Raw genomic sequence first — 22,019 nt, 5'->3', positions numbered from 1 at the left:
TGTTTTTTAAATAGAAGGGTGTCGAGTGTTTGTAACGCCCTCAAGACAGCTAGTTTGGGTTGGAAATTTCCCAGCGCAAAGCAGCACCCCGTTGCCATCGAGGGACTCGCCTCATCATTTTGGCCACTAAAAAGCAGGTCGGCAGCCAGTTTGTGACCGCTATCGGCATCTCTGTTCGTCATTGTGATGAGACGCGTTGCCTACAGGCAAGGAGAGTGATTTGGGCTTGAAGGGCTGTAGAAGTATCTAAAAGCGGAGTGTGTTTGGTTGAATAAGGAAATGGGATGGTGTAGAGTCGATCCAAAGAGGAGCATGTCCCCTGAGATGCTCGGCCAGGGAGCAGCGGTCGCCCGGACCGCTCGGGACACGCATCGTTGTTTCGGGGTCCTGAGCATCCCACACTTGGCACCCACAGAGAGGGGTTTGCAAGTGTTGCTTTATCCCTCCAAAATAGAGTCCTAAAAAAGTCATGCTGACCCCGTGCACGTTTTCCCCTCACCATGGGGCAGACATGGAGGGCAACCTCAGCATCACACCCTGCGTGCGGCCCTCGAGTCGGATGGGTCAGTAGCACAGGAAAGGTCCACGACATGGACAAGGAGAGGCGGGGGATGAGGTGACATCTCACATGCAGGAGACGCGTTGACAGTGTCATTGATGGGGCCAGGCAGGACCCCGCCGCGGCAGCGACGCGGGGGTCTCTGCTAATAGGTCCAAGAGGAGGGAGACGGTAACTTTGCGCCACTGAACACAAAGAGCGCGTCGGCGGAGTTATCTGTATTGTTGACACTAAGTGGAAAAAATCCCTCAGAAAGCTGAAAATTAGCATTTAAGGATGAGGGATTGGGGCAATTAGAGGGGAAGCGTCACAGCACCGCCGGCTCCCTCCCTCCCACGTCTTCTCTCGTCGCCACGTTCGGGTTCATTGCCCTGGGCTCCAGCAGAGCCAGGGGATCGATAGGGGTCTCTGGAGATGGTGGCTTTTGGAGAGCCCGTGTTTCATTGTGAGCATCATGGGGACTAGACAACGGGGGTTCGGGCCAGTTCCTCCCACCTTCCCGATGGGTTTTTTCCCCGGTGAACCGCGGAGCCAGGAGGAGTCGATTTCCCTCCCATCCGACAGGCACTTTATTTGCTTTCGTCCCTTCTGGACTCGCAAGGCAGGGTTTATTCTAGAGATGGATACGGTGCCTTCAGGAGACTGTTAATGGGGGTTTGTCTTTGTTCTTAATTAGATCCCTTTGAGGGACAACCTCCCAGCCCGCTTTGTTATCCAGCTTTGTCAGACCTTGTCGGCTTTATCTAAACATTTTGCAGAAGTGTCTTTACCTGTTTGCTTACTGGAGACATTATCATAATCTCGGTGCAGTGGAAACAGGTAGCAAAGAGGTCTCAGTAGATGATTCTCAATGTTGCTTTTAACCATTTGCTCTGACCGGTTTCGAGGGTGGAACCAGGTGCTATGGGCAAGGGGGCGTGACGTGCTCCTCGCTCTTTGTTGTGTGTAAATGTCCACTGATGTTACGGGCATGCACGTACGCAGGCACAGCCGCAGCTTAGAGCCATAAATCTGAGCTGTAAACTCAGAACGAGCAGCTCCGGCTCTCAGGGGTCCCAGACTGACCCCAAATCTCCCCGGGACATGCAGCCAGCACAAAGCAGCCAAATCTGGGCAGTGGCAGCACGAGCTCCTCGTCCCCGTCACTTCCATCCCTCGTCCTCAGTCTTCAGCCCTAATGAGGAGACCCAAGAGTACCTCGCGGGGCCGTAGTCTAGATATTTATACGAGCGCAGACATGCAAGTTGTCTGTTTTACATATTGCTGCCCTGATTTCTCAGCGCACGCAATGAATAATTTACAGAAGGCGCGTGTAAGTATCTCTTTATTATTCATTATAATGAAGTGAGACAGCAGTAATAGTCCACTAGACCGGAATCCCCCAGGGCCCGACTCCACTCGGCCGCGCTCGGCTCTACCCCAGTTAATTCGAGCAAAGCGAGGGCTCGGCTTCCCGACGAGGACGCCGCCGTCGGTCGGCACGAGGCCGCTGTGGTCCAGCGGAGCCAAGGCGGCATCGCCGGGGTACCGGGGCACGTCGGGCTCCCGGCACGGTGGCGTCACCGCGGCGGGCGCAGGGACCATCCGTCTTTGCCGACGCACCCGGCAGAGATGTACGGTGCCTGCAAGGGAAAATCTCTAGTTAGCGGGAGGATGTACGGCTCATTCCCCGACCCGTGCGCCCGGGGGAGCCTGAGACACGCCGAGCATCACTCCATCCTCCGCCCGATTAATAATCTCGAGCGAGGTGAGGCCGTGCAGCACCAGCAAGGGAGAAATAGCACGCTCCCCAATCCTCCACAGGAGAGGCGCGGTGCAGGGGATGAGGACAGGGACAGCCCCGCAGGCCCTCTCTGAATTTACAGGCGTGCAAAGAGGGACTCGCACAGGTGTTTTGATTGACTGTAGCTGTCTTTTCTCTAAGACTTTCGGCGCACAAAGCCGCAGAGCGCAACGGCTGCCGGCACAAGCTCGCACCTAGCTTGGTCATTTTGTTGTGCTGTAACGCCGAGAGAAGAATCTTCTCCCGTGCTCCTCGGGCAGGAAAGGCAAAGCTCCCGAGAGACCCGGGGCTCTTAATTCAACCAACCGCTGGGTGGTTCATCCGCGGGCACCGCGGCGGTGGTGGAGAATGCCAGAAGTAAATGGGTTGAGAAAAATCTATCATATTGAATGGAGAAGTCGCGTTCTCAAAGAACATTTTAATTCCCTCCCCCCCGTCTATTCTTTGCGAGCGTAAGTCAGCACCGCGGACCGGAGCGTCTCGGAGCGGGAGGGAGCAAGCCAGGCAGGAAATAAATAAGGGGAACGGCCGCGTCGCATTTCCTAGGCACTCGTAGGATTTACAGCCGCTTATCCGAACGTCGCCTTCTCTTCCCTGTATGCCAGCAACACCATGTCCGGCCATTTTTCCTCTTCCCTTGTCCCCATGCTGGCACTGCGGCTCCCGGGTCTTGGGGGCGGGCGCATCTGTCCCCCCCAAGGACGACTTGAGGGCCATGTCGTCAAGCCGAACTTGTCAGCAAATTTGACAGCTTCATTTGAAATTCTCTGTGTGCAGCAAGGGTGAGGGGGGGACGGCAGAGCGGGGAGGCGTGCAAAGTCCGTGCGGCTTGGGGAGGGCAAAGGTAACGGTTTTATTTGCTGTGGATCTTGTGGAACTTTGTTTGTATAAAATCTTGGGTGACGGAGGCCCGCACGTCCAACCGTCCGTCTCTTCCCTGGCAGGTGTACTGTGGACGACAGGGTGACGCGTGTGGCCTGGTTGAACCGCAGCACCATCCTGTACGCCGGCAACGACAAGTGGTCGATAGACAACCGCGTGGTCATCCTCTCCAACACCAAGACCCAGTACAGCATCAAGATCCACAACGTGGACATCTACGATGAGGGCCCCTACACGTGCTCCGTGCAGACAGACAATCACCCCAAGACCTCGCGGGTCCATCTCATCGTGCAAGGTAGGTCGCATTGTACTCTTGCCAAGGTGACTGATAGGAATGGGTGTCTGGATTCAGGCAGAGTTTAGAGGACCTCGTGGTGATGTAGATGTAGGGATCAGATGAACAGTGCTGGCCTCGAGGCATGAGCGGCACAGGGACGGGGCGCAGACGGGTGTCCACCGTGCCAGGGAGGAGATGTCCTTGCGTCGTCTCAGCTTTGCCACCTCGTACGGTCATTGCATGTGGCAGAGAACCGGAATTGGAGCGGGCATCCCTCACCTTGTCCTCGCTCAGCTATTTCCACCATGAACATGACCCATCCCTGCTGCCGGGCACTCGTGTTGCTCGGTTTGTCATCTCAAGGAGTCAGTAGCCATGTCCTTGGGCACACAACTGAATGTCAGTATGTCTTAGGTACATGGTGTAGAGTTAGGTAATGGTTGGACTGGATGATCCTGAGGGTCTCTTCCAACTGGAATGATTCAATGAATCTGTGATTTTGGCACGGGGCTTAGTAGGTGAAGTTGTAGGTATAGCCAACGCCATTGGGTTTCAAAGCAGCATTCCCCAGGCCGCTCTGACGGGGAGATCCGGGTCAGAGGCAAACCCCGCTTTCGGATCCTCTCGGTTACGCGCTGGCTACCGGCTTTTGTCCGGTCTCTAGATTAATTTTTCAGAGGAAGTGTTAGTTCAGGTTAGATAAAGATAATGAAAGTTTCCTAATCCTCTTAAAGAAGATTTATCTGGCCGAGTAGAAAGCTCTCGGAATACAATAAAGCGTGTATAAAACCAGGACCTAATCTCTCCTTTAATTTCAAACAGCTGATGGGTATTGATTTTGCAATGAGGAAATCTGTAAAATTTCTCGGCCCCAACACATCTCTGAGAAGCCCCTGACGTAGATGTGTAGGTAGTTACGCATCCTTCTCACGCGGACAGGGCAGGGTTCGATCCCCGCCACCCATCCCAGGGGCTTTTCCACCCAATGCCATCAGGATACTTCACTCAGAAAGCATCCAGGCACCCTTGAGCCACCGTCCCGGTCAGCCTGCCCGATGGAATCTATAGAAATGTAATGAATGTTGTCAGATGTTCCTCTGCAAGTCCTGGTAACTTGATAGGCAACGATCGCCATCGTGGCAGGGTACGGAGGCATCCGGCGGGGTCCCTGTGCTCTCCATGTCCACGCCAGCTCTTAAGGTCATTTCAGATGAGATGATGAAGAGCAACAGCATCCAAGGTCATAGGCAAGGGATATGGATGGCTGTCAGGATGGCTAGGTTATTTATGAGATGGAGTATTTGGGGATGGAGTAAAGTACTGTAGCCAGTATTGCAGGAAGCAGACACTCTTGAATTTAAGTAGCTTTTTTAGAGATGCTCAAACATGAGCCTTGTTGTGGACCCTAAGGAGAGCTGGCGGTCAGGGCTTTGAGAGGACGCCTTAGGTCCACAAGGTCAGGAATTGAGGGGTGGGAGAAACAGACAGGGCGAGAGGGAGGATGGCGTCACCCGTCAACGGGGCAGGTTTCAAGCCAGGGACTTGGCGGCGGTGAGGTGGGCAGGTGAGCCCCCGTGACGTTTGGTTTTTGTCTCCTTTGTGTCTTACAGTTCCCCCCCAGATTGTCAACATCTCCTCGGACATCACAGTGAACGAGGGCAGCAGCGTCACCCTCATGTGCCTGGCGTTCGGGAGACCGGAGCCCACCGTCACGTGGCGGCACCTGTCCGGGAAAGGTGAGAGCCCGGCGGGGCCATCGGGGTCCGAGGAAGGGTCTCACCCAGTCCTCATGGAACACACGGTGTTCCCTAACGAGGGGGTTGGCATGTCACGGAGGCGGCTGGTGTCTGAGACGGAGAGAGGAGTTTGTTTTGTCCTCGGTGGGAGGGTGAGGATGCTTTGTAGGCGTCGGCGCAAGATTCCCGTCGGATAGGGCGTCAGCGCCACGTTTTTGGGACGTTTTGCAGGACAGGGTTTCGCAAGCGAGGACGAGTACCTGGAGATCACGGGCATCACGCGGGAGCAGTCCGGGGAGTACGAGTGCAGCGCCGTCAACGACGTGGCTGTCCCGGACGTGCGGAAAGTCAAAGTGACCGTCAACTGTGAGTGCCGGGGAGCGGGGAGGGGGATGGCAGGGCGGGCGGGTGCAGAGCCCGGCCTGACGGGGTGCGGCATCCCCACAGACCCGCCGTACATCTCCAACGCCAAGAACACGGGCGCCTCGGTGGGCCAGAAGGGCATCCTGCAGTGCGAGGCCTCGGCCGTGCCCGTGGCGGAGTTCCAGTGGTTCAAGGAGGACACCAGGTGAGGGGCTGCGGGGGTCGGAGAGGGGTGCGGGAGGCTTAGGGCACCTGCGGGACTGTTGATGTCAGAGAATGAGGTGGGGAGGCGGCCAGGCACGTAATGCTCAGGTAGGTCGGGATCCAGTTGTTTTAGTGGGGACGAGAACTGGGTTAAGGGCCAAAGTGTCCCCAGGGTCATTGCTCTAGGGGATGGCAATGGCAGCTTTAGGGTTCTTTTAGGTTCTGAAAGCCATGTCACTTCGGCCGCAGGACGGGTTTTGGGATTGAGAGTGCAGATTGCTGTTTTGTAGCGGAGTAGCACAAAGGGCTCAGTTTTGGCGCGACACGGGGAGTCAGATGGGGAACACGAAGCCATGTAGTGGCCGGCAGCATGGGGAGGTCATTTGGGGAGGTAAGACAAAACGTCGCAGCGTGACAGCGCGGCACACAGAGCATCGTCCTTGGCGTTTCCCCGCAGGTTAGCGAACGGGCTGGAGGGCGTGCGGATCGAGAGCAAGGGCCGCCTGTCGACGCTGACCTTCTTCAACGTCTCGGAGAAGGACTACGGCAACTACACGTGCGTGGCCACGAACAAGCTGGGCAACACCAACGCCAGCATCATCCTGTACGGTAGGTGCGCCCTTTTTTTTTGCAGCAAAGTTCAAAGAGGATGAGCAGGGTGAAGATGACGGAGGCAAAGATGAGGAGGAGAAGGAGGAGGAAAGGGAAGATGTGGAGGAGGAAGAGGAAGAGAAGGCAGCAGGCAGGCGCACGGGCGGTTAGAGATAGAGCATCTGAGCACAGCCTGTACAGCTGTGGAACATCAGGAGCTGCCAGTGGTGACGTCCCAGGGAGAGGACACATCAGATGAAGATATCAGCATTGCCCCGAGTGGGCGCTCACAAACGGGTGTCGGGCAGGGTGTGTCACACCACGGGAGCTGGGGTTCCGCAGCGGTGTTGGATGACAGTCGGCGTTTCCCAGACAAGGCTCCCGGCGAGCCGCGGCGTCGCTGGAGTCCAGGGCCGAGGAGGGGGCCCGGTCCAGGTAAGCACGCGTTTCGGCCATGTGGCATGGGTTTTAGTCATCGGTGTTGTGTCGGCAGGATTAGCAGCAGTTGTTGTGGTGTTTTTGCAGTGGCAGGACATGCCGTGTAGTCGTCAAGGGTCAGCGCGAGGGCAATACGTGTTGAGCATCCGCGGCGACGAGTCGGCACGGGCGGGAAGATGCGGGAGGGCCGGTGTATCGTGCTGGGGTTTTTTGCAGATGTTGTGTAGCAGTGGCATGTTTCTAGCATGAGTCTCTTGGCATTAGGGCAAGGCAAATTGGGCCTTCTCGGCCCAAGAGTGGCCAGTAGGAGTGAGCCGTCCTCAGGTGGGAGACTGGCCCGAGGGAGAGGAGGGAATGGACCCGGAAACCAGGGGAGGTTGTTAGCACAATCGGCGCATCTGTGCTGTCATCACCTTAGCATTTGCGAGGGTGTACGGCACGTGCAAAACGTAGTGTTGCAATGGGGCCCTGTCTCCCGCATAGGGGCTGTTGTAACGATCTTAAATGTAAGTGTGCGATGCCGATAGGGAAGTGGGACCCAACGCAACTGCTGGTATCCAGACCCATGTACCCCGCCTTTGGGGAAGGGTGGATGGTAGCGTAGTCACAAGACAGCATCCGTGCAGAAGGGCAGTTGCTGTGCAGGGGCAAGTCTCGGGGGAAGGGGTGAACATGAAAGATTGGCAAGTCTCAGGCCACATTGCAGGGTCTCAGCTTTTCCCTTTGCGCCAGGCCGGGCGAATCAGAAGGAGGAGCCCTGTGCCCTCCGGCACATCCCCCATGTCCCGTATGGGCCAGCCAGCCCGGTCTGTGGCTCATTAGCTAGTTGTCTATACATAAATAGCAATCCAGCCTATACTGAATGTATCATCTCCTGTGGCTGGATAAACTGGTTTTGCCACAATATTTTGGCCAGTATCCTTATGATGAGTGCAAACTGGAACACAGGAGGTTCCACTGAAACTACTTCTCGGTGAACACTGGCCCAGGCTGCCCAGGGGGGTTGTGGAGTCTCCTTCTCTGCAGACATTCCAACCCGCCTGGACACCTTCCTGTGTAACCTCATCTGGGTGTTCCTGCTCCATGGGGGGATTGCACTGGATGAGCTTTTGAGGCTCCTTCCAATCTCTGACATTCTGTGAATGTGTGGACTTAGTTTTTGTGTGCCTAGATAGGCTGTATTCCATAGGTCTTGTGTTGTGGGAAGTGAAGGGTGGCAGAGTACTCCTCTGCAGTCTGTCCCGTGGGATGATGCTCCGGTCGCGTGTGTTGGACAGCATGATTTTACAGCCAGCCTCCGCTATAAAGGCTGTGCTCCGGCAGGTCGTGGGTAATGCAGGTAGGTGTGGTCTTTTAGCGTGCCATTGTGTCCAAGGGCCAGTTCTACCCATAAGAAGTGCACCAAGGAGTTGTGTCCCTTGTGTGTCAAGTGTGGGGGTTGTTGTAAGCAAGTGGTGTGAAGCTTTTGTGTGCGCAACAGTTGTGGTTTTTGTCGTGGGGTTTTTGATAGTCTGAAAGGTTGCGTATGGGGTCTGGGCAGGTGTGTCGAGGGAGCAGTAGCCATACAGGACGGGTGCACTTCCATTCCGGTGTGTCTCAGCAATGCAGGCAAGAGTCAGCGGGTCACACAGTCCCAGCGGCAGGTCAGGGTAGTATGGATGTGTTGTTTTGTAGGAGGTGAACGTATGTAATGTGAGAGGCAGCGGTCTAGAGACTTGTGTTAAGTGGGTGATGGGGTTGTCAGCGTTTGAGAGCCATAGTGGCTCGTGACGTGCCATGTCTTGGGGTGTCCTTTGTCTGCCGTGTCTGCGTTCTGTGTCTTGTCCTTAGTGCAGGGGGGAGCAGGCAGGGTAGCAAGGCAGAGAGCGCATTGTGTGGTCACTGCCCGTGTGGTGGCAGTATGTAGCCTGTCATGTTTATTATTATGTACCAGCTTGTTTCAGGGTTGTGTGGTGAAACGGTAGGAACTTACTTGCCAGCACCAAGGTGGACTCATCGGCGGAGGGCAAACGTGACCGATGCGTTAGTGTGGGGGCAGCAGGGGATTGTGGCAGGCGAGTCGGGAAGCGTGGCTAATAGCTGAGAGTTGCTTAGTTCTGTTTGGGTGGAGAGGAGGTCCCAGGAGCATCACATCTGGCACTCGGTGGCGAGAGGCGTCGGGCAGCGTAGAGTTCTGTAGCGGTTTGCTGCTCAGCGGGGAGGGCACGTACCTGTCGGTTCTGTGGAGTGGCAAGCTGTAGGTTTTGGCAATGTTAGAGGAGGGTAGTGATGTGTGGTCTAGGGGTGAGCATTTTTCCCGTGTGTCCTGAGGTTTGTTATGGGCATTACAAGGTGGGCGAGGATCACAGAATGTTAGGGATCTCCAGAGATCATCCAGTGCAATCCCCCTGCAGGAGCAGGAACATGTCCAGGCGGGTTTGAATGTCTGCAGAGAAGGAGACTCCACCACCCCCCGGGCAGCCTGGTCCAGTGTTCTGTTACCCTTACTGAAAAGAAGTTTCTTCTCAAATTTAAGTGGAACCTCTTGCGTTCCAATTTGAGCCCATTACCCCTTGTCCTACCATACAGGATGTATACATGTATGCCATCAAGGCAAGTCAGAGGGTCTTAGGGAGCTTGGGTGGGCTAGGAGGTCGCTACACGTGCGGCGGAAAGGTATTATTGCGGTCATACTTCTGCTTTGTGTGAGAGGATAGGGGTTTGTTTCTGTTGTACTCTGTGTAGGGGTTTGGGAGGAGGTCAGGGTAGGCTTTACATAGACGGAGTCACACGGGCACTTAGCGCAGAGTGCAGGGGTCAGCGCCGGAGCCTGAGATGGCATATCATGTTAGTCAAGATGCAGCGCTGATGTGCCTGGTGGGGTTTGTAGTGTCGTCGTGGACAATGGGGAGTCAGAGCGTTATGCGGTTAGGCACACGTCTGGGTGTTGTCTCAGTGAGGGTTGACTTTGTGTTAGTGACCCAGTTACGTGTGGACTGGAGCGAGGGTGTGAATCTAAGAAACTGTTTGGGAAGTTAGTCACTTATGGACAGACTTGCCGCTGCGTGTAGCCTCCATCGGCAGGAAAGTGTGTGCTGGTGAAGCATAAGTTGTTGGTTTTGCTGTCATAGGGCCACGTAGGATGGAGGGTGAGGCATCCGGGGCTTTGCATGGAGTATCTTGAAGGCAGGTTGTCTTTTTTCAGAGGTAGGGTGTCATTGGGCAGTTGTGGAGATGTACAGTACAGGGGGTGGTAGTTGTACGAATCTTGAAGGTCGGCCTTTGTCACCGTCAAGTGTAGTCCACAGTCATTCCATCTAGGGAGGCTGGGATGCTACTGGGGCAGCATTAATGACGTGGAGGTCACATTCCTGAGGTGTGTAGCGATATTGTGGGGTGTCTTTGTGCGTCAGTGGGCAGAGACTGACGATTACATGGCCTGGAGTCTTGGTGTGGAGTGTGAGGAAGGTCAGACTGGTATCGTCTGGGAGCAGTAGGGGGGCATTTTGGGGGCTTGGGGGGCCTCGGGCCCCCTCTGTGAGTGACAGCAGCTAGAGCCAATGCTGCTCTTCATTGTTGGAGGCTGCTGCACTTAGCATGGCCAGGAGCAGGGCCCAGGGCTCTGTCCCAGCTCCCTCCACCCTTCTGGGCTACACCAGCTACCTGGGGCCTTAGACAGCTCCACAGAAGAAGAGCAGCCAAGGTAAGAGTTAACCACTGTAGTTAGCTGACTGTACTTGTTGAGTCTTTGGAGGTGCAGGTCTAACTGCAGGGGAGCCAGGATGTGCGCCTCGGAGACCAAGCGTGCTGCTGTCGCTAACGCTACCCTCAGAGATGGAACCCGGCGAAACAGAACTGACGCCACAGAGACCATGCTCTACAACCTATATTCTGGAAAACCTCTACGCAGACACCAGGCTAAAGAAACACCACACCACTAGACAAGCAGATTTCTGACACAAGAACTAAGCAAGCACAAACCTATACAAAACCACAGCCTACCTCATGACACAGACACCGACAAAAAGGCCTCCTGGACGGGGCACTGACGCACTCCACCGAAAGGGCTGTCCCTAACACGCAATCCTGACTTGAGGCCAGGCGGAGCAGCGCCGAGCCAGACGTGACTACAGGGCAAAGCAACCAGTGTTGCTCTGTGACTCACTACTTAGTCCTCTACACAAAGAACGCAAAGCGACACTGAGACAGACCATGAGACACCCAGACCCAAAACTATAAACAAAATGCTGTGAACAAACCCAGAGTCAAAAAGATTTACTTTCATTTCACACAACTAATAAGTCTAGATTCACCCACTCCTTCGCTTTACATACCGCTCTTGCTAAACTGCCTCCCCAACAAAACCTGTCAGACCTTTGTAATGCTCCAAGTAATGGCAGTTCTACCTCTAAACTAAACGGCCCCCTTCTGATATCTTAGTACCTGGACTGAGCACTTACGTGTCCCGCTTTACAGCCCCCATGTCTTGCAGTGTCCCAGCTTGCTCATCCCATGTGCTTTGCCCGCCTGCCTACGAGGCTCTTCCCCTTGTGCTGCCTATCTGACAACTTTCATGGGTGCCCCTACATCCACATCCATCATGTCAGCTGGTTCTCCGCTTCCAAAGGATGTCGGCCGTACCCTACGCTCCATGTCACGGTGATTCCATCTGCCCGCCTACCTCTCCCACCAAAAATCAACCTATACAGCTTCAGAGATGCGAGGCTACCCAACCTGGAGCATCCATACACCACGTCCAGTGCGCTGACCCTTCCCCGCTGCGTGTCCGAGCTCAGATCCACACTCTCCCTCCCCTATGGATGCACCGAGCCCTGCACCCCCTCGTCTGCCCCTCTTCCCTCCAGAACAATACATGGAAATACAACCAACACACAGGACAATGTCTCACCAAGGAGGCTGAGTTCATCATCTGGGACCCTGGAGACTGCCCTTTCACTTCCCCCAACCCAGACTGGCAGAGAAATACAATAACCACACAAAACTCTCCTGGATTGAGATACATACACTCAATGCTATTACAACCCTTAATAATAAAGACCTGACCCCGCAGCACTAGTGCAACAAATATCACAACATGCCATACAAATAAACACCTCCTCAATGCAATGCCACAGAAACTCTTAACGTTCCCAGACCCGCTGAGGTGGGGACCTGCTCCCCCATGGCCGCTCACGCTCAGATCAAACAAAAACCCAGTTGGAAAGGCCTGCAGACCTGCTTTAAGTCTCCGGCATGGCAAATTCTGGATCTTTACTGCCCCGCCCCCCAATTACAAGGCCTAAACTACTCATTACTGCAAACGTGCCTCCACCTCTATCTGTCGTCTTTCTCCTGCACTTTAAATCCTGACTGCCCTTACCTGTGACATTTAACACTAACATCACAGCACTATACCATTGATCGGTCTGCATCACACAGAAGATCCCCCCCGCCTAGGCCTGACTTTTTCACTGTCTGGCTCCCGTGATGGAAGAGCTTGGAAGCACTTGTAGCTCCGCTACAACAACAACTCACAAAACATGACCTCTGTCCAGGAATGTTCTCTTTCTGTTCCTGCTCCAGCAGGGGAATTGGACTGGATGAGCTTTCAAGGTCCCTTCCAATCCATAACATTCTGGGATTCTGTGACTGACTCCTGCCCACTCTCGCCTCTGATACCTCACTCAAGTGGCCTCCGCATCCTATTCCGACAGGCACCCTTGTTCTCCCAGCTGCCCTCACCTTTGCACATCAACAGTCTTCGCCTGACAAAACGCGACAAACCTCCGCACACGTACCCCAACGGCCACATGTCCCCATCCTCCCCCTCGCCCAGTGCAACCCCGAAATGGCCCCACGTACCTCGGGCTCCTCACGTTCCCGTGATGCCGTCTCCCTCATTGGAGAGCCTGGAGTGCCGTGGGCCGTTCCTGCTGCTCCCGAGCGCCGAGGTCTCACGTCCCCTCTGGTCCTGGTGGTTCTCTCGCTCCACTCCTGGCCTCTCCATGCATAGTTGTGCCCTTGTGACACCCACACCCGCGCTCTGTGACCCGCCACCAGCATGTGCACCCCACCTCTGCCCGTGATGTGTCTGTGTTGCTCTGTGCCATGTGTCTGTTGCTCTATGACACGTCTCCATTGCTCTGTGGTGTATCTCGGTAGCTATATGATGCATCTCTGTTGCTCTGTGCTGTTTCACGGCTGGTGGATGGCTCCGTCACTCACTCCTCATCGCCGACCCTAAGAACACCAGCCTGCCCACCAGCTGCCCCCCGTGACGTGCGTCCTGGCCGCTTTCCTCGCCTCTTGCCCTGTAAAAAACGTCCTGCCATGCCGCTTCACCACTGCTATGGCTGACCTAAATGTCTGTGACACACAAAGCAGCCCTGTATTAGGACCCACCTATCATAGATTCATATTTTCACAAAATATCTTGGGTTCCAAGGAACCTTCCTAGCTCATCTAGTGCGACGCCCCTGCTGTAAGCAGGGACATCTTTAACTACTTATTGCTCAGGGCCCAGCCTTTACTGTTTGCAGAGATGGAGTGCTCACCACCTCTCAGAGCGTCCTCTACCAGTATTTTCCCACCCTCATTGTAAACATTATGCAATCATTATATCTAGCCTTGGGACACGCTTGTCTCCCGCCTCTCTCGGCAGAGTCAGACCATGAGTCTCCGTGATGCTCTCCCCCTCACGACACTTCCCTTCCTCTACCGATGACTGACCTGCGACACACACCGTGCAACTAAAATACTTATTCAACTAACTCCTCTGTCCAAACAAACCTTGAGGTGTGAGGTACCTACGGTGCCCCTCCCTGACTTGCAGGCAACCGGGATCCAAAACCAAGAATGACCTCCTCCAAGTGGAGTAGTGCCGGCTGCTGCCTCCCTGGTAAAACTACCTCCTCTAACAACAACTTCACCTCCTCCAAAAATCCTTCCTTCTCCTCTCCTCCTCGACAACGCCTCCGCCACGTGCCAGCAACAACGCCTGCAATGCTCTCCTTAAAACAGATAAATCTCCGACCCCTGAGAGGGAATTTCACAACCATGCTGGCCTAGGGGGTGACTGGCAGGAGGGGTGGAAGGGAACTGGGGGGGTGCTGTGAAAGTCATGTCCCTTTGCTCAAACATTTCCCCTCAGCTCTAGCCTTGACTCTGAGCCGTCTTCCCCTTTTTCTCTCCCCTCTGCAGGGCCCGGAGCGGTGCACGACGGCGGCAACGCGGCGTCCCGGGCAGCCGCCGGCCTCTGCCTCTGGGCCGCCCTCCTCGCTCGCCTCCTCCTCGACTTTTGATAAGGGAGCGGAGGGTCCCGGGAGGCCCCCCCGCGCCTCCCCCCCACCGCGGGGCCGGCCAGCCGTGCCGTCCGGGGACTTCTCGTTGTCGGACTGGCCGCGTCTCCGGATCGTGCTCGCCGCCGGTTATGGCGTACGCCCGCCGCCCTCGCCCCGGGGACGCGATCCAGCCGGGACTGAGCCTCCCTGCGGCCGCCTCCTCCTCCCCGCCGTGGGGAGCGGAGAGCTGACGGGACGTGAGCCGCCCGGAGCCGTCGCCCAGAATGTCCATGTCATCGTCTCGCTAAGCCGTCTATGCCCATAACGACCCTGAGGATGAAGCCCTCGGCTCAGCCTTCTGCCCTCTCGGTCGTCTAAGTCGATTGTCAGCACCAAAGCTGCTCCCCTGAGTGCCCCCGATGTCGCCGGCCCCTTCCCGCTCCCCGAGGCCACAGCACCAGCTCGAGGGGTGGCCCAAGTGTGGCTTTTGGCTGCCTGTTACTAGGGGGACGCCCATGATGGCCATTTCTCCGCCCGGGGTCACACCTCCGGCTGTCCTTTCACCCACCTACCATTGTATGTACCCCCTTCGCCATCCCGAGGACACAGACCCGCTCTGAAAACAGGAGCCCCAGAGAGAAGCACCCTGGCTCCCCGTGGTGGGCGTCTCAAAAGCACAGCCATCTCTGGCCAGAGGCACAGCAACACGCAGCTAAATGCCAGAAAACAAAATACCCATTTTCCTACAGCTCTGACGCTCCCACCTGTCCGCATGGCCCGCGGAGGACAGGACCGAGAGGTCTCTGCCTCTGTCGGCCCCTCCGTATCTCCCCGGTCCGTCTCCCAGCGTGTCCTTCCCGTACCCTTTGGCTCTCCAAGTCGCGACGCCACGTGGGAGGACCCCTAATCTGCAATGCCGCTGCTCTGCTGCAACTCGTGCCCACCGCTCCCCCTTGCCCGATGAGACATCGAGGTGTTTGACCCGCCAGCAGAGGCTCTGGCTCTGTTGGTTTGCTGCACCAATGTGGCGGAGACAAAACTGGCTCCTGTGCCCCTAACTAGCTGCTTGCCCATCTTCCCTGCTACAATACGCATTCAGCAACAAACTGGATTCGTCCACACTCCATTTTCTGCTTCCTCCAGCCGCTGAGAGAGCTTTGTCCCTTGTCCCTGCTACCTGCCCTCCCTTCCTACGGAATGGCGCACCCAATGGTGCCCGCTGCCACATCCTCCCGGTACATGGCGGTGACCATGAGCCTTTCTGGTGCTCTGTGACCACCTGGGAACGCTTTGGAACCTTGGTCCTACAATGGACCCTCCTGTCCAGTCTGATTCCTTACAAGTCACGTTTGGCACAGAATCCTAGGCTGGCAACAGAGAGAGACTCACCTATACAACAACACGCTGCACGAGCGTACAAAATGTGCCCCGGTCCTGCCCTGAGCCCTCCCCATGCCTTGCTGCTTTCTCCTCCCTCCGCGAGCTGTGGGGCTGTAGAGTGATGGACACACACACGCTGTCTGTTGCAAACTCTTGACATGACTGAAACCTCCTTACCCTGCTGCCCCGCTTTCCGTGCCTGCGAGGAAGCTGGGGCTGCCTTTGGCACTATTGCAAGAAAAACCCATCACTGCAAACAACCGTGGGCCACCACCCTGGCCTCGATGCGGGCATGTCCTTGCCTCTCCTTGGGACCTGTGGTGGCACCAAAATACCAATACTACAACCAGCTACAACATCTCAAAGGATGCTCCTGCCTCACGCTCTGAATGTTCAACATGTACCACGGCTGAACGGCAAAAAATAAAGAGTCCCGAAGTGGGGACGGCTCCGGCGCAGACCCGACATGCAGACATACCTGGTGGGTCCTGATCCGGCGACTCCGTGTCCTGCTGTCTCTGTTGTGCTGCTCTGCTTGCCCGTGTGTGTCTCATGAAGGCAGCGCCGGCGGCGATTGTGGTCCTAGCCCTGGCCCTGGGCGCCTTTGCGGAGCGCGGACCCCGCTGTCTTTGGCCGCTGTGGTGGCACACGGGTCCTTTTGTGGTCCTACAGGACCCTTGGGGCTCAGAAACTGGCGGGTGCCAATACCCGACCAGTCTGTGCCTCCCCCCGGCCGCCCCCACAACTGCAAATTACTCCCTGCTGGTGGCAGAAATGCTTAACTAGCCCGAGCCGCACAGACCAGAGGCCGTGGTGTGTAGGAGAACAAAGACCATGGTGTGTAGGAGAACAAAGACCATAAGGAGGACACCGCGTGATGCTCGTGAAGGCCAGCAAACCCAGGGCTGTGTCCCAACACCTCGCACCCCCCATTTCTCTCCCCGGGCTGGATCGGCTCCCCTGTGCTCTATGCCAGGACGGCATTGGACTTTCTCGTGACGTGTAACGTGCCGTTGTGAGGAACGTGTTGGCTGTCGGGGGCCGGCCCCGCGTTCGGACGCTCGGGGGGCGGCCGGGCCGGGGGGTGCGCGGCGCCCCGGTCTCTCCCGCTGACGGCCGGTCTTGAGTTTCCGTCGATCGTTGTGTTCCGAGGGTGGCTGTACTACCTGAGATTTGTGCATGTTACATTGTAGTTGTAACCTTTTCTAATTCGGCGAGAATAAGAGATGGTTGTGATTGTGCAGTGTATCAATAAAGTTTGACGAACTTTGTACCCTCGGGGCTTTGCTTTGGAGACCCCGCACCCCCCAGGGAGGGACGTGGAGCCCGCCCCATTGAGCAGCAAGGTGTCCCCGACGCCTGAGACCTCCCTCGCTCCCGTGACTTTGCCTCACACTCAGTTGAAGCCTATTTCTGTCGCCTTCTGCAACAGTGAAGCTCAGAGCCCCCGGACCGGGAACCCACGGCCCTTTGGGCTGCTCCCCCTTCTCCAAGTAACCTGATGCATCCCAGATCCCACCTGTGTGGGTCCCCTGGGTGTGTAACCACGTACCTGTTGATGTTGCCCCTGCAGCATCAGGACCGGCTTTGCTCTGATCTCTCACCTGAAATCGGTAGAAGCGGCGCTCTTGGGAGCCTCTGTGCGGCGACTGAGACCTTCCCAGCGTCTTCTCCATCTTCTGGCAACCATTCCCGCTCCAAATGACTGAACCTACCCTCATGCGATAGGCTCCTCCACGTCTCGCATGCTACTAAGGCTCGTTTGTGCTTCTCATCAGCTGATGGCACTGCAATGATTTCAGCAAAGGACACGGACTGCAAGGACCACGAGGATGAGTTGCTGAGACCCTCTGCATCTTCCCAACACCACTTCTGGGTCACACTACGAACGAGGGGCTGGGGCAGCCAACTGCTCCTCCCGCTTCTTTGGGACGCCGAACCTAATTCATCCATGAGAGGAATCGTTCACCAAGCTCACCTAATACAGATCAGACTGCTGCAATACTTTGGGACACAGGCCGCTATGACGGGCTTGGGCACGAGCCGGGAGGTGGCTGTGGCCCCATTGCCTCTGGATGTCCTGTGCTCTCGTTGCTACCGGCTGCTGGTGCAGCTCACGTCTCGCTGATCCTGGGGTGACCGCAGGAAGTGGGGGGGAGCGGGGGCTGTGAGATGATACTGGAGCCCTCCAGGGGTTCCTTCCTTTGTGTGATCCCCTCTGAAGCCGCAGGGCTCTCTTCACCCTGCACAACACACACTCCAGAGCCTGGTCCGGAGAGATTTTCCCGACCCTGCGGCAAACTGTCCTGCCTCCAAGTACCATCTCTGAAGTGCTGCAGGTGGCTGCACAAACGGAACTGCTACAGGCTACTGCAGCTCCATACATCGCAGACGCCGCCAATGTCCACCCCACGGACTCTGGCTCACAGGTAAGTCCTTCCAAAAACCTGCACAGTAAAGTGGTCCCGAAAGGATGGCCACCCCGGTGCAAAGCCTGCGGACCTCAGGCAGAACCGGCCGCCTCTGAACCTCTGCATTCCCTTTCACGTCCTTGCCCCAGCTATACCTAAACTACCAACACATATTACATTGCAGGGAGAATGTGAGGCCAACAGCCCCGCGCATCCGGACGCCTCCGTGGGTACCACATTAGATCCCTCCCTGCATCCCGCTGCCTTTCCTACTGAGCAGGCCCGACGACAGACACCCTGGGACTCCTGAAATATGCACAAAGACCCTCGCCTTCTTTTCCCCAGGCACAGGCATCACTGCTACAAAAAAACTGTCCACAACAAACTTGCCTGTAAAACAGGGGGGCCAGGAGCCTGACACCTGTGGGGCTGGGCTGCCTCCTGTGCTGTGGTGATCCTGGAATAGGGAAAGCTGCCCATGTCCCTCGCTTGGGATGTGCCGTGAAGCCTTGGGGAGGTGGCTCTCCCCATCCCCAGCGCCCGCATCTCAAAACTACAACATGACATGCCTCAGCATCCCTTTACATCTCTCTCCGTTTCCATTTCTTTAGCGGCACAAACTCATGGCAAGGTCACCAAGACAAAACCAAGATAAATCAGTACCAACGACCGGCTTGTGATCCTACAAAACCATCCCGAGCGTCTTGAGAAAGGTGACCTGGAGACCACAATCAAGGCTGAGGACCAAATACACCGAGAAACCTTCCGCAAACCATCCTAACACCAAGAAGATGGCCCAGAGCTGCCCCGATGCTCCCTGGCCCCCCAAGGGCGGTTTGGTTTAGCATACACACAAACATGGGGCTACGTTTCACCATCCTTCACCCCCCGTGTGCCTTTGCACGGGGGTGCCCACTTTGCAACACCCACCTTGTGTCGCTGGATCTCCCCTTCTCCCAGGACTCGTTTCAGCTGGATCCTGCACTGGAGGATTAGGGTGGAACTCTGTGCTGCATCCTTCTTGTCTCCTCCTCAAAGCCTTACCTTGTCGCGGCGTTCGCGCTGGGATCACCGATGATGTCCTGGGAATGTCTCTCCGATGCTATCGGGAGCCTTCACGATTATTTGGTGCTCCCGCCCGGGGTCCCACCCGCCGCGTCCCTCCCAGTCCCCGGCGATGCGGCAATGAGCACCACGACCAGACGGAGCGGCCACATGGAACAATCGTTTTAATGGATAGGCAGAGAGAGCCCCCTCGCCGCCCGCCCGGACCCCGCGCGTCCCCGGCCGCGGAGAAGGGAACGGAACCCGAGGAGGAAAACCGAGGAGAGGCCCCCGCCGAGACACGCCGCGGGGCGGCCGGGCCCGTGCTCCAGCTGACGGCTCCCTTGCTTCCTAATTTAATTTGGTTTTTTATATATATATATATATACACACACACACGCGCACACATATACATACATATATATATATATATATATATATAAAAAATTATAAAACTGAGCTCTATAGATCTCCCTCGGTCCCTCGGATTGCTTTAGTCCACCGCAAAGGGGCTGGGGACGAGGGACGGCCCCCGGACCTCGCGTCCCTTTGTCCCTGGTGACCCGAGGGTGGGAAAGGAGGGGACGCGGGGACCGAGATGAGGACCGATACACACCTAACTCCGTGTACAGCATGCAGTAATGGCAGCGGAAGGACCCTGCTGGGAACCGTGGCTAGAACGCTAACCAAAAAAAAAAAAAAAGAAAAATTATATATATATATATATGTATATTTATATATACTGTATATATATATCCCGTAAAAAGATTCGGCATCTCCGCCTCGACACGAGTCGCCCGCGCCCTCGGCGGGAACTGTTCGGACGACCGCTTGTTTGGGCCGGTTTCCGGGGATTTCAGCGCGGGGCTCCTCCTCTGCATCCGAAACGACGGCTCCTCTCCGCTTGCTCCCCTCTCCGGTTCCTTTTTTTTAATTTACTTTTTTTTTTTTTTCCTCATTTTCTCTCCCCTCTTTTTTTTTGCATCTCTGTTTTTTTAGGAACTAAGAGTTCTAGGCTCATATCAGAAAATATAATTAATAAAATGAATCGTGGAATCCCGTTATCGTCGGCGATGTCCGCGGGTGGTGCGATGGACGTGCGGCTCGACGCCGGTCTCCGTCCTCCCTTTCCCTTTGGAGCGGTGTGCTAACTGTTGAAGATCTATATACTATACATACATATATATATATATGTGAACGTGAAGATATATATATATATATATATATTTTTCCTGGAACACAAATGGCGGCACGGTCCATGAGAAGATGGGGATATCTCAGCAAAGGAGAAAACCGGCGTGGCCGGCCGGAGGGGTCCCCGCGGGGGAAGGGGACCGGGGTGGGAAAAGGGGTGCGGGACACAAAAAAAGAACAAACAAAAAGGAAAAAATTAAAAGACTCAGTCATGTTGCATCTTCAGCAGGAAGCCTTGGATTATTTCTCTTTTTTTCCTCTCTCCAAATTCCCGTTGCGTTGGGTTTTTTGTTGCATGTTTTTCCTCTCTCCCCCTCCCCGAGGTGGCCTGGCCGGATACTCTCTCAATTCTTATGATTATTTTCGGAACGGTGAACACTTCTTCTTCTTCCTCCTCCTCCTCCTCCTCTCCTCGGCGCTCGCTGGCCGTGGTCCTGGACGCCGCCGCCGCTCCGCGGGCCGGCTCCGGGGGTCAAAACTGGCGGGCGAGCTGGGCTAGTGGCAGGGCCAGCAGCCAGGGGCAGCCGCTTCGCCGCCACGCGCCGCTGTTGCCGTCGTGCACCGCGCCGGGGCCTGCGGGGGAGAGAAGCGCCCGCACGGTGAGACGCCGGCCCGGATCCAACCGTTCAATACACAAAAACAACATACATACGTAATCCAGGGCACCTGAGGGATTGCACATGGTGGCATCGCGCTTCGCAAGAGGTGCCACCCTCCGCTATCACCTGTCCCTGACAACCCCATTCTTAAGGATTTAACCCTCCTTGGCCCCAACTCCCTGTCCTGAGCCCGTCCCCTGCTTATCACTACTGACCGACCTCCTCCGACTCCCTGTGCTCTTCCTTCAAAATTGACACAAACTCACTTGCTCCATAAACGACCATTTTGCCCGACATTGCCCGTGCTCTTATCGGCACTAACAAACCATCACAGGGGTGACTGCCCCGTTGTTCCCTGCTTGTCTTCCTTGAGGGGGTCAGAAAAACCACCATCTGGCACCGCTACGCTTGGGAATTGGTGTTTTGCGCCTGCCCCTGGGCCCAGACGAGCTCAATAAGAAGGAGATGGGACTAGGAGAGTGGACAAGAAGAGCCAAGCTTATCCACACCTTGGGGGCTGCAGGGGTTGAGGAGCTCATAGGTCCCCATTAGAAAGAGTGGGGAGGTGGCTTGAGCTGGTGGCTTGCACAAAAATGCCCCAAATAGTTGGCGCAGGGGAACACTAAGCTGGACAAAGATCTCGAGAAGGTGTCTGGGCTGCTGCAAATGGCAGCGCTGCCCTTGAGGACAGATCGATCCTCTCTGTTGCCGACCCAGAACACATCTCCTCGCTTCAAAACCCAGTTGTTCTCCTGCCTATAGTGCTCTGCCGACACACTCCCCCAATGCCTCACGCCTCTTCCCGCTTCGCCCCAAATCCTGGCGTGGCCAGGAAGCCGAGAGTGAGGGGACCTGGAGACATGATGGTCCCTGTCCTACCTTCCATGGCCCTCCTGACATCTACAAGTCATCCCTAGGCCGTGAGAAAAGCCAAGAAGCAAACTATGCACCTCTCCAGCCTAATACTGTCCCAAAAATAGACACAAACAGCATCCCAGGGGAGGAAACGCTGCAAGACCCATAGATACTGTGACATGAAAGAAAGGAATGGAGATGTCCCTGCCTGTGCACTGGGGATGGGGAGGGAGCGCGGAGAGACGAGGTGTGCACAAAGCATGGACCATCAATGCACAGACACACGATGGAAGGGCAGACACCGGCAAAAAAGCAATAATTCATCCCTAAACCCACAGAGCGGTGGGGTGGGAGATGGGAGCAGCGGGGGACGTGGCTCCCGAAGGGGTTATTTGAGCTGAGAGCCGGAGGGACCCGTGGGAAAACAGGGTGGGAATCTGATAG

The 22,019-nt window shown here is 55.9% G+C and overlaps 2 protein-coding genes across 4 annotated transcripts in view; one reads left to right on the top strand and one right to left on the bottom strand.

Annotated features, from left to right (window-relative positions):
- The window catches only part of LOC309448797 (opioid-binding protein/cell adhesion molecule homolog), a gene marked incomplete at its 3' end in the record, with an annotated part of 78,659 nt that extends 64,546 nt beyond the window's left edge, over window positions 1-14,113 (top strand). The window contains exons 2-7 of the mRNA XM_082070554.1: window positions 3,287-3,519; window positions 5,112-5,237; window positions 5,469-5,603; window positions 5,685-5,805; window positions 6,262-6,413; window positions 14,013-14,113. Of these exons, the coding sequence (XP_081926680.1) occupies window positions 3,287-3,519; window positions 5,112-5,237; window positions 5,469-5,603; window positions 5,685-5,805; window positions 6,262-6,413; window positions 14,013-14,113 (868 nt within the window). The remainder of the gene's footprint in view (window positions 1-3,286; window positions 3,520-5,111; window positions 5,238-5,468; window positions 5,604-5,684; window positions 5,806-6,261; window positions 6,414-14,012) is intronic.
- Window positions 14,114-19,115: 5,002 nt separating this feature from the next.
- Window positions 19,116-22,019, bottom strand: part of LOC309448778 (protein CEPU-1) — a gene marked incomplete at its 5' end in the record, with an annotated part of 112,410 nt that continues 109,506 nt past the window's right edge. For all 3 annotated transcript variants that reach the window (XM_082070525.1, XM_082070523.1, XM_082070524.1), the window contains one exon: window positions 19,116-20,694. In XM_082070525.1, the coding sequence (XP_081926651.1) occupies window positions 20,594-20,694 (101 nt within the window). In that variant the 3' untranslated portion in view covers window positions 19,116-20,593. The remainder of the gene's footprint in view (window positions 20,695-22,019) is intronic.

The sequence above is a fragment of the Streptopelia decaocto genome (genome assembly GCF_964273445.1).
Source record: "Streptopelia decaocto genome assembly, chromosome: 21".
Taxonomy (NCBI): domain Eukaryota; kingdom Metazoa; phylum Chordata; class Aves; order Columbiformes; family Columbidae; genus Streptopelia; species Streptopelia decaocto.
This window is presented reverse-complemented; position numbering and strand designations above follow the sequence as displayed.